General features: G+C 37.2%; 1 protein-coding gene across 4 annotated transcripts in view; it reads left to right on the top strand.

The window, feature by feature from the left end:
- The window catches only part of vti1a (vesicle transport through interaction with t-SNAREs 1A), a 133,292-nt gene that overhangs the window by 31,894 nt on the left and 88,683 nt on the right, over positions 1 to 12,715 (top strand). For all 4 annotated transcript variants that reach the window (XM_005794569.3, XM_005794568.3, XM_023341371.1 and 1 more), the window contains one exon: positions 6,028 to 6,112. In XM_005794569.3, the coding sequence (XP_005794626.1) occupies positions 6,028 to 6,112 (85 nt within the window). The remainder of the gene's footprint in view (positions 1 to 6,027; positions 6,113 to 12,715) is intronic.

Raw genomic sequence — 12,715 nt, 5'->3', positions numbered from 1 at the left:
CCACTCAGGCTGTAAACAATTCAAGCAAACTGTGAAATCAGTGTTCCTTATCTGTTTTAGCTATCTATAGTGGATAAGTAATACTAAGGTCATTAATAGTACTTGTGTTGAACTAATAAATGCTATTAGATTGTAATGCAGCCATTAAAACAGAATACTGTAGCAACAGTCAGAGTGAGTCACACTAAAACCGTAATTTGTATGTCAGATGTCCATTTTCCAATGTCAGTGGAGCTCCCTTTAAGTTTTCAGTGCTCTACATTAATAACTGTAATATACATTATTTATGCATGCTCTGTTTGAGGTTTACTGTAAGGTAAAAACCAGGAGGAGGGGGCGATTGTTGCAGTGACTCAATGCAGTTGGTTGTGTTTCCTTCAATGGAAAACCTTTTATCTAATTGCAAACTGGACTATTCCTGACTAGTGTTTTGTAGCTGCATTGAATTGGAACACATCCAATCAACTCTGTCAGTTTGACAGAATTGAATTGATCCTATATTTCTGAATAGGTATATATTGCAACTGATATCACCATTGCAATGTTTTATTATATTGTTCTTCACTAATGCAAACACAACAGAAAATCCTTACGTTTTTCATGTTATTGTGAGCATAGCTTAAACAATCAAAATAACTATCAGTTAGAAACTGACAAAATAAAAATAAAAGTTGATAACTAATAAGCATGGTTTATAGAAACATTTATGTGTAGAGACATTGGGTAATAATAAAAAATATTTAAGGAAAATTTGTCTGATCCTAACTGAGGTATTTCACAATTCTTGTCATAGTGTGAATTTCTTGGTGAGAAGCTTATCTTTGTTAATCTATGAGGAATTATGCTCAAACACAGAACTTCTGCTCCTTCTTTTTCACGCTTATGTATAATTTAGAGTTGAAACTTGACCCAGATGCAATGGCATAAAGCATTTAGATTTTATTTAGCAGTACTTTTGTGTCCTCTTCTTGCTGCTCTGTTATTTTTCTATATTTACTTTAGCCTCAGGGTCATAAGACATCTTTAGCTACCCTACTTGTCTTGCCTTTGTTCCATTGTCCAGTCTTTGTAATCGCACTCGATTCTTCGCCTTCTCTGCCATTGGCGCCTTTAACTCTTTCACTCTTCCTACATTTGATTCAAAGGCTGGCAAAGCTTATGCACACTTAAGCCTTGCTTTTAAAGAAACTACACTTTCTTTTTCCTTCAGCTGAAAAACATGTTTAAATATTTAGCACCCATATTCACAGCTGTTTGACACTTGTAATTCCTCGTCTTACAAGTCCCAAACAAACGACACAGAAGATCACACAGTCAGTCTGAATCACAGCTGTCATCATTATTCACTTTGACTCTCCCCCACCCTTATTGAAATAATAAGGAAATCATCTGAACTTTGGAAAATGGTGATAGTAACTGCCTGTGTTTGATATTGAAAAAAGGCAGGAGAACGAAAGAAGAGGGGAGAGATTTCTTTTGAGCTACAGCTGCATTGTTCTGGGGCTCCCTGTTAATAACTTACAACTGAAGAGTGTTTCTTGACGCAAAAAAGCACAACAAAAACACACCATTTTTGAGCTTCCTAAGAAGATCTTTGTTCAAAATGTAGGTGTCAGATGAAAAGGCATACATTGGCAGAAATAGTGGTGGCAGCAGAGAGGTACACCTGAGCACACAGAGGCACATAGTTTATCTTATACTACATTTAAATACTTTGCTTCAAGGTTCCTTGAGACAATCTAGTATAATTTGAACATATCCTTGTGTTTTTAGGAGGAATACTTGACAAGTTTAGGCTGCAGGTACATCCTAAAGCCTAAATAAGGATTAGTATGCAGATGCCTTTGTTCTAAGGGAATTGCAACAGCTACGAGAATCACAAAGATCAATCCTAAATGGATGTTATGGAACTGTAAGGGCCCTTAACAAAAATGCTGACAGAGATGTTTCAGAGATTTTCATCTGCAGCAACTGCAGAACCCTGGAATTGTAATTCAGTATTGAAAAAGATAAATAAAAATACATTTATACAAGAAATTTGTATTTGTAGACTTTCCTTTAACTATGTTTAAAAGTTGTCCTTCATCCATCTGTCTGCATTGACAAAATCCAGTTGTTTTTTGTCAATCAATCAGTCCATCCATCCATCCATCCAGCCAGCCATCCATCTGGCAGTCTATCTGACCACATTTTTGTCCATCTGGCCATTAATGGTTTGTCAATCCATCCATGTAACCCTCCATCTCTTTGTCTATACATCCATCTATTAACCATCTCCCACCCACTGTTTGTTTTTCATCCATTCGTCCATCTATCCATTCATCCATCCATCTTGTAGTACATCTACCATATATTCATAGTGAGCAAATGTATTTATAACACATCCATAAAAATAGAACAGCCTAAGAACTCCGTAAATTTAAAACTGGAAAAGTATATAATTTTGAAAATGTGTAAGAACCCTGTTTGTTGTGACATTTAAATTTTTGGGATAGCAATCTCAATAGTAGTTCTGAATATAGTGAAGGATGCTTGGTTTTAATTTCTAAATGATCTTCCTACGACCATGGGTGGGTTGTTCCATTATTAGGACCATCAGAGTGCGCCATTACTGGAATCTCAGTGGCTGAATTTTCACCTTTCCTTTAGGTTTTTTAACTGTCAAACTCAGAACGTATTATTCTAATGAACGCGCCACCACTACCCCTGCAGCACCCCCGTCCGCCTCACCAACCCACCCGCGCTCACCCTCCTCTCCCCCCGGCCCTAAAAAGAAGACAGAACGAGGGAGAGAAAAGACACAGAGAGGGAGAGAAATTCAGGAGGAGAAAGCTTTGAAGTGGCTTTCCATCGCAGCAAGTCTGCCGGCCGTCTCCCCGAGACGTGTCACCTTTGCCGAGAGGGAATAGGAAAATCACGTTTCGAATGGTAATGATAACATACTAATCACTTGAGCTCTTTGAAGAACCCAGGGAGTGCGTCTGCTCTGTCAGTATCCCCGGCTGCCTCATGCTCCCAGGCACACACAGGCAGTGCAGCCATGGTCTAGGTGTATTAGCTTAAGCATTGCATGTCAATACGTCCCCACTATTTCAACTGATCCATAGGGGCTCATTATTGCCCAAGTTTGGTAACCGTTTTCTCCCGCAAGCGCACTGCCACCATGTCTGTTGGTGCCGCTGCGACTTTCACACCTATGTAACCCACCCTCAAAGCCCCCTGCCACACCTTTCAGCAAAAGAACATAACACCATATATCCTGTCCCACTCATTGTCTCTATTTTGATTCGCACCTACCACAAACTCATTTTGGCACCCATTTCCTCCACTCTTTCCATCATTCCTCCTTTCTCCCCCTGCCCTTGCTTTAACTATTAAAACCTATCTCTGCAATTTTAAATGACATCTGTCAGACACACAAAGAAAAAGGAAATGAGGGAAGGAAGAGTTCAGAGGGAGTTTTCTCCTCCCTGCTCTTTTCCCATCCCTCTTGTTGTCAAACTTTGAAAAGTGTGTCGTAGGCTTTTTTCCCCCCCTTTTCCTCCACATTTTTCATTTCCTCTGAGTGATTAGCTGGTACACATTTTGACAGCCCAACCAAGACTAGAGATTTCAGTTCTTCCCCTGTCCCTTTCACTCATGTGATGGGCATCAAATATTGTCAGCGGGGTTGTTGTCATTCATCGGGCTTCTTTTTTACTGTCAAACGTGTTAAATCTGATCAGTTTCCTAACGCAGCGTGTTAGAAAAGGCCATCAAAACAAACAGCATTTGGGTAAACACTTAACTCTCCCATGTTTATGCTATTTGTGATAATCTACTGTATGTAGTATGGGTTTAATGAAAGCTGAGCCTTACAGGAGTTTGAACTTTAACATGAAGATCTCCAGTATGTTGTTAATCAGAGTCCTTAGTAGTTGCTTTTAAGAGTTATTTGTGCCTTAGATGAGTTGTTGAAACTTTACATTTACCAAACATAGAATAAGTTTGTTTAAAAAAAGGACATAAATATTCTAATCCCACATATAATTTAATTCAGTTGTCTTTTTGAAGACGTTGTATTTGACCTTTCTCCATTTATTTTGGTTCTGATTCTTCTTTGGGTTAGTTAGGTAGTTAGTTGTAGGTATTATTTGCTGATGTCATTTAATCAAGCTTCCTAGTAGTTCAGTAGAATATGATCAATCAACGATTGTCAAAGCTGATTGACAATCATTTCACTCACTATCATCAACGAAATGCTGCATATATATGTTCAGACTTTGAAGGAACAATTTATCTGCAAAATGTCTCCAAAACAGACAGGAATTCATACATGGTTACTATGAAACAAGCAAATTCAAAAAGGTCAGGTAGAAAAAGGCAAAAATTGATAGAAATGTTCTTAGATCTTAACAATGGTAATATTTTCTTGATATAAAACCCCCTTTTCTTTTGGAAGTTTTGCTCCTATTCTTCATATTCCAGAATATGAAACACTGAGGAAAAAAACAAAGTAAAAACTAGAGAGGAAAAAAGAAATCTTGTCAATATTTAAAATGCACTTGGAGCTGACATCAGTTGGGGAAAAGTAATTATCCAATAAATTGTTCAACGTCAGTCCTTTTTAAAATAATGCATTTTAAATCTGGGAAACATAATTGTTATCCTATCAGCTATATGAAAGCCCCTAGGAAACAGACTTTAGCTAAATGCAGCAAAAAATAATTGATGTAGTGAGTTAAAGAAAATGTACCACAAACATTCAAAGCATTGATGGTGGCACGCAAGTACGAAGGATCATTTTTCCACTAAACCAGACTCAACAGACGATTTAGTTTACTACTTTTATGCACAATAAGAGCTTTGATGGGAGCTAAGAAACTAGGCCTAATCAACTGTCTAAACTTGCAAACACATTATTTCAGCCATTTTGACCTTCACCAACTTCCACTTTTATCAAATTGCTAATTTATTGGATAATGAAACATCTTTGTACATTCTTTTTGAGTCAAAAAGAATGACTCAAAAAGAATGAGTCATTCTTTTTGAGTCATTCTTAGTTAGTTGTTTTAGATGCTGATTATAATAATGAGGAAGGAAGGAGGACACACAGTAACCCATACATCATGAATCAATTTAATTCACTTCAATTCATGTATATAATGACAATTCACAATCGATAGTTTTTCAGATAAACATATTCAACTTATGTCACCTTATAAAGAATTCAGTTCAGTCCAAATTCGATGAAATACAATTAATTTTAATTCAGTTAAGTCATATATTCAGATTTCCTGACTTCATTTGGACTGTTCTTATGGGAAATATAACCTACCAAGTATTTTCTCAACAAAAGCCATAAAGATACACTTGGAAATATTCCCAAAAAGTCCGACTGCTCTCAAAAAGTGAAAATAAATAAAAAAATGAAAAAATGACTAAAGAATTACACACAGTACAGCTTGTGCAGATGAAATTACATTGTGAAGAAAGTTTTATTTAATAAAATGGACAGTAGCAGTTCAGAACTGTTTACTGCAAAATGTCGCATTTACATGTGTAGACTATGAAGGGACAATTTATCTAAAATTTCACATTGTAAAAAATGAATAAAAAGGTTTTCAACTGATTTTTAAAGCATGTCTGTTTTGTTTGAATCACTTTGTTTTGATTGGAAACCTCTCCCAATCTATTGCTATGCTCTTGATCTGTTTTGTACCTTACCTGTTCTCTGATCAGGTCATAAAAGAATATGAAGGAGCAACAAAGCTCCAAGTAGTTTGTCTTTTTATGTCCAAGATGAGGCAAACCTGCATTTGCTTGCTTGATACTCCATCAGCATGTAAGACATTGTCATGTGAGAGGGTTATTGGCAAGCTGGTTGTATTATGCTGTTGCTGTAGGTCTCTCTGTTTGGGTGACGGTGCTGATGTGTTTCTTTGAAATAGGTCCCAGGCCTCTCAATCAATTTTTATTTTCTGTTTGTTTCTGAAGCGTAATGTTTTTTTTTCTCGCTCTTTCTTTCTCTCCCTCTGTTTAATACAGAGAGCGCATCTGTTGGACAACACAGAAAGGCTGGAAAGGTCATCTCGGAGACTGGAGGCCGGCTATCAGATTGCAGTGGAAACTGGTACGTACTCTGCTACGGATTGGAAAAGAGTGGGGTAGCAGTGAAGGGAGGGGGCTCAAGATAGCGACGAGGATGAGTGAGCAACGGCAAATTGTCTTGCTCACACACGAGGTGGGTGGATGCGTGTGTGTGTTTTGGAGGGTTGGATTGTGTGTGGGGAGGACTGTTAAAAAAGAATCTTTCCTTGACGCCTGATGACATTTTCGGGTGCACATCAAAGGTGAGAGGAAGAAGTGTACAGGCGGCATATCGGGAGCCGCTTCCCCTGAAAAAAAATTCAAGTACCCATATAGTTGTGTGTCTGTAAGTTATGTATGCAAGTGTGTTGGGTTTTATAGTAGATTTTTTTGTTTTTACTCAAGCAGGAGGTCTATGACAATAAACAATGTTAGCATTCTTAATTCAGGAGTGGGACGGACAGAAAAATAAAACAAATTCCTCATTATCAAGGGTGGTTTTAATCTTAAAATAGGGAAAAAAAATCTCATTGGGAGCCTAAATAGATTTAACCAGTTACCATGTGCCCCCCCCCACCCCCCACCCCTCCCCCCCCTTCCTGTCTTCCTTCCTGACAGCCACCACATTATTGAGGCACAGTGTATTCCTCAGAGAGATATCAAAGCTCATTCTTGAAGCATCAACTAGGTTTCTGTGGCTTCCGTTGTAGTTTGGAGAAAAGTTTGTCAATTTACACTATAATCGTGGGGTGGCTGGTGCGTGCGACATCGACAGATTTAATAATTCAAGTCAACTAAGGTTTGCACGCGGACCACCTGCTTTTGATGTTCCCTGTAACTTGCATTCACAAATTCATAAATACAGTCTGCATCTTCTGCCTAAAAATGTTGATTCAAACGCCTCGGTTGTTTCTGACGTTATTCCAGTTTCTCGATAGTGTAGAATTTTACGACAGCTGGGGGATTTTTTTTTTTTTTTACTCTCACCCAGTCGCATCTCATACAACAGCTTGTTTGGATCATTTGCCTCACAGCTTGCTGGGCCCTTAGCTTAACATTGATCAGTACCTACCGGGCCCAGCGGTTTCTCCTGCTGTTGTCGGCCACATGCCCCTTGACCCCGGGTTGCCGGTTGGCTGTCTTATTCACACTGTGTGAGGCAGGGTGAGAACAATGCTCGTTTATCCTTGCTCAGTCCCACACACTTGGCTTGGCGCACACCAGCTGTGGGGTATGTTTGTGGGGAATCTTCACCCTGCCTCTTTTATCCACGACCCTTTCCTTAACTCTGCTGTCGATACGAACCATTCGCTCAGATGCACAACCTGAACTGGTGATGTCTCCAGGTCAAATTAGGAATAAATCAGCACAAGGCCTAGATTGCATTTAGATTATGTAGTCTTTACGAGACTGATTGATTGTTTTTGATGCAAAGCTCTCAAAAGTGGAAGTGAATTTTTGCAAGCCAGATGCATCCATGTTTGCTTACAAAGTGGGCAAAAATGCAGTTAAAAAATCACTTATTCAGTTATTTACAGTATATCTCTGACTACCAACAGGCAACACAAAACCCATGTAAACGTTGAAACAGGCCAAGTGACAATTTTTCACACTTTTAACATCACACTCCTGTTTCTTTTTACCCACAGTAATAACTTTTTTATCTTAAAACAATTGTAATTTTTAATCTGAAAGCTGAAATGAGAAACGTTTGACAAATGAGGAAAGCACATTTGATTATTAAGATTATAATTGGGATTATTGCCAATTTAATATTTTTGTTGAGAAAAAACAACCATATGTTCTGACAGACAGATATTTGTTTATCTTAATTTTCACAGCTGAAAGTACTTTCTTTTCTGGAGTAAATTGCAAGTTTACCCAGATGGGCTTTCATCTATTGTCCATTTATTAAACTGTGTACAGTTTCTTAATCTTCAAACATTTTAAACTAAAATATTTATTTAACCTCAAAAAACAGACATTGTTTATATTGCTGAAATTATTCAAAATTTTGCTCATTATGGAGTTTTCAAGTGCTTATTGCACAGAATATTAGAAAAGACATATAGCTTGTGAGAAACAAGTCTTATGGGTGGCGCCCTTAAAGTTTCCACACCATAACTCTTGAGTTTTTCATTTGTCTTTATTGTAAGCCAGATAAAGTGAAGCAGCCTTCTTTCAGCCCACTGGCTAGCAGTGCACAGCAGCAACAGGTTAGTGTGGAGGTGTTAAATGTTTTAGCAGTATGAAATGTCAGCCGCTTGAAACCCTAACCTTTTTAACGCTTGGTATGCCTTGACAGCAATAACCAGCCCATACATGATACTTGCTGATTCATTGTGTTTTCTTCATTCCCATGCATCATCATAGAAGAGTGCATATTTATTCTGGCATTAAAATGTAATCGACTTGTGGGTGTAGTTTCTACCTTGTAATCCTCGCCAAATAAGTGTGACTGCACGTCCAGACACACAACAAAACCTTTTGACAGGTGTGCTGATTGTAGCATCCCTGTCTAGATCAGTGTCAGGGAAATACAATATATATTTATGATTTATTGGCATGTATCTGCTTTTCCTAACAAGCTATGAGTAGATTACAAAATGTTTGTTTAACTCATGAGTTTTTAAAGTGGCTACAAAGTGTCCTAAAGATGGGAATTAATTATTTCACAGTCTGCACACACGACAGTCGAGTATATTTTATATTCAACTTTCCTTTACAAAATGACCAAAGCTACAAATGTATGAAATGCCAAAGGGCTGAAATGAAATGTGCTCCCTGTTGTTCTTTGATCTTATTCTGACTCATCAGTTTTTTTTCCCCTCTTTTTTTTTAGAATCATATACTGACTTTATGTTGCTCAAGTGCTCTTTACCTGAAAATTGTTGCTATTGTCTACGTTTTTGAATAAAAATACACTTTTTGAGTTGGGCAAAACAATATATGTGTGCTAAAGGCCTGGTGTATCTCAATATGTTCATCAATTATTTCTTGCGCTTGACCTAAACTTGCAAAACTTAAATATGGTCTTTGGTCGCCGTGCTCAGGTTTATACCTATTGAGCTAAATTTATACAAAAGTAAACTGATAAAAAATTAGTTTTGAAATTTTACAGGGAAAAAAGAACATATTTTGCGATATAGCTTACCTCAATATTAGATTATTAGATAGAAATATAAATATATAAATAAGTGCTCATTAATGTTACCTAGTTGCACATTTAGTTTCTTTTAGATAATTTTACTCATCAAGATGTCTCACTTGATATTATCTAAATATCATGACATGCTTTGGATCAATTAACAGAGACTCTAGGATTATACTTTTACCAAAACTGTAATGAATTGTGGCTACTTATTTTTTTGCACCTAACGAGAAATTGAAAATAATGAAAACCCAGGTAAGGTGACGTAATTTATTCCAGCACAATAGAGAAATACTTTTGCTATGTTCCTTCCAATAAGGTTTGCGTATTTGAATGATTAAGTATGACAACCTCAACTTTTAAACAGGAATAATTAAACCACTAAGCTTTTGTTCCACCTGACACTCTATAGCCACACTGTAAGTGTTTTTAGCTACACATCTTAACTATCCTCTAATATATATTCTCTTAATGTAAAGTACTTAAGCACTTCGGGATTATTGCCAATTGATAACTGCAACTTCAGATAACTGCAAATATAACCATAACCATATTTGCAGTAATCTGAAGTTGCTTTCTTTAGCAGTTGTGACACTGTCACCCTTAAGAACTTCCTTAGACCGATCAGAAGTGGAACGAAAAGACATTTTCTTGCAAACCGAGTGTTTTCCAACAGAGAGATGGCATAGACATGCTTTATAGCCTCACCTTTCTCCTCACTGCTAAGAATACATTTCTTAATGACCAAAAAGAAAAAAAGCTACGATGCTTCTAGGTCACATTTTAGGCAAAAATAAGGGAATCCTAGTTCTGAGAAAAAATGAGTCTCTACATGGTATCATTTTATCATTGCTGTTTTGACTTCTTTGCTTTTTTCCAATTTTTTCCTTCGCTCTCAACATCTCCAGTGTTTATTGGAAGAAAACAAAGGCTTGCCAAAAGCAGTGAGAGCCCTCAGAGGGATATCATGGAGACTTTTTGGACATGCAGAGCTATTTACCACACGCACCCTCAAGAAACCAGGGTTCTCTGTTTGTCTCATAAATAAAATATAGAACTTTATTAGTGAAGAGCACTGCCTCAAAAGCCCAGGCACTACACCAAGAAGACATGAGGGATAGCCCAGTTAAAAGGGGGTGATAAATAAAGGGGAGGGGTATGCAGTTAGCTAATTTAAAGACATTTGAGTCAAGAGCATTTGAAATGCCCAAAAGTGGAGGCTTGTCAAATGTGAAGACTGATGTTTAATCAAAGGCATGCCAAATGTTGGCCCTTAGCTCCAGACTTGAAAAGATTTTGAATCATTTATGGCTGGTTGTTTAGAAATAGAAAAAGCATGTCAGTAAAGACATCAAAGCTACAGTGAATTGCTATTGCACCTTTCTACTCTTCATTTATTAAAGTAGGGTTGGCCTCAAATTTCTTTAAGAACAAAACAAGTAAATGTATTGATAAACTGCCTGATACGGCTTAAAATTTCAGTAAGAAGATGAACATATGGATTTGAGTTGGAAAAGGCAGTTTTACTTTTGACCCAAGGTCTTTTTCCAAAGGCACAATACTGATTAAAAGAAAATGTGCAATTCAATGGAGATTCAGTTCAATTATTAAAATAAATTGCAATTAAAACTGTATTTGGTAATTGTGCTGATAAATTATTTTTCATTCTTTAGTGCATTGTTTCAGATGCAATTAAAATATAGTAAATGTATAGCAGGGGCATTTTAATGCCTAGAAAAGTCCACGGTCTTAAATGTATCTTTATTTTAGCCTTTATAGCTGCACTACAAAAGGTTTTGAAATGTTTTTATATTTTTTCTTCTTCATGCAAAGGGACAGCAAGGCTAGTTGTTTACCTCAGCTACCAGCAGCCTAGTTCACCTTATTAAATAAGATAACTTCCAGCCTGATGTATGCAACCTTCAAAATAACCAGGTTTATTTGTTTGTTTGTTTGTTTGTTTTTACCTTTGAGTCTTTTTTATATTTGTGAGGACAGTTAAATTATAAATACAAGACTTTACCCCTGAAATAATTTCACAAATGTCTTTTTTTTTCCCCACATGAGCATTAAGACTGCAGATAAGACACAGGCCTAACCCTAAGCTATTCTAATTCCAAACATATATAACATAGATAACTAACATGCAGAAACAAAGAGGGAGGCACAAGAAAACTCATCCACTTTAAAACCTGACTGGTAAGAGATTGAGGGAACTTCTTAGGTGAGCATCTTGTTGGTTTGTGGTCTGTAATCAATCCTCCGAAATGAAAACACCTCATTAGGAATTGATTTCAGTCCTGTTTAGATAAGCAGAGAGGGTCAGGTTTCAGGGACCCGGGGGCTCCAACCCAGCCTAAAGTTCACACCATGCCAGGTAGAGAGCAACACTGCAGGCTGTCAACTTTATTAGGCTGGAGATAATCTGATTAGACATTGTCAATCAAAGGTCTCAGTGATTCAGCCATGATCCTGGGGATTTTTCTTTCTGTCGATCCCCTTTTCCTTTCTCTCTATTCTCAGAAACTCTCTTTCTTTTTTTGTGATGAATCATTGAAGCAACCTAAACCGTGACAGCCATCGCTGGGCTCAGCTAAGCAACCCTGCAGTCGTCACCAAGACAGACACACGAGGACCCTGTGATGATGTGATGACTGTATTAAAGGGTACATCAATTTGTTTTAGAGGAGTTTGATTTTCAGCTGCCGTGGTATTAAAAGACGGAAAGGGAGGGCGAACACGGCGGCTTCATCAACAGGGTTTTAACGACAGCGTGAGGGGTGCCGGGGCAGAAAGAAATAAACAGACAAATGGGAGAGTGACGTGAAATAAATAAATATGTTTTTTGGGAAACTTGAAAAAAAATATATCCTCATGACTCCTGTTTGAAGCAGAGAGTGGCTTTGAGTCTTGCTGGGAGTCCATGGGTGCTGGAGTGGCCCAGTAACACAGAGCACATTTGTCCCGACTCTCTATCTCTCCCCCTCCATCTTCTTTCTTTTTCTCTCCCGCTTGCTTTCTTTCTCCTTGTTCGCTCTAAAGATCAGACTTGGTGTTTCTTTTTTGTGCCGGGCCACCAAAGTCGTGCTTACTACTCAAAAACTGCTGCCAGATTCTTAACAAGTGACATAATACATCGCATTTATAGACCTTATGTTGTATTTTAACCACAAGCCTTAATTGTCTCTAAAGAGAATTTAATTCACTCTATACTTTTTAAAATATTTTCATCCATTTTAGCAGTATTTTTTTGTTTTTCTTCCTACATAATGCATTTCTAAATGTTTACGTGAATAAAAATAATTTCAATAAATTTTTTTTCAACTCTTAAAAAGATCAATTTACAAGTTATATGATTTATTTAAAGCTTTTTTCTTCTGTCACGTGATGAATATATAAAAATCTGAAGCATATTTATATATATATAAACTATGTAAATGTGACTGAATATTGTTTCTGTGCTTTGTTTTTAGTTCATTCTCTTTGCTCTAGAAT

This window comes from Xiphophorus maculatus, chromosome 10 (genome assembly GCF_002775205.1).
Source record: "Xiphophorus maculatus strain JP 163 A chromosome 10, X_maculatus-5.0-male, whole genome shotgun sequence".
In the NCBI taxonomy this organism is placed as follows: domain Eukaryota; kingdom Metazoa; phylum Chordata; class Actinopteri; order Cyprinodontiformes; family Poeciliidae; genus Xiphophorus; species Xiphophorus maculatus.
This window is presented reverse-complemented; position numbering and strand designations above follow the sequence as displayed.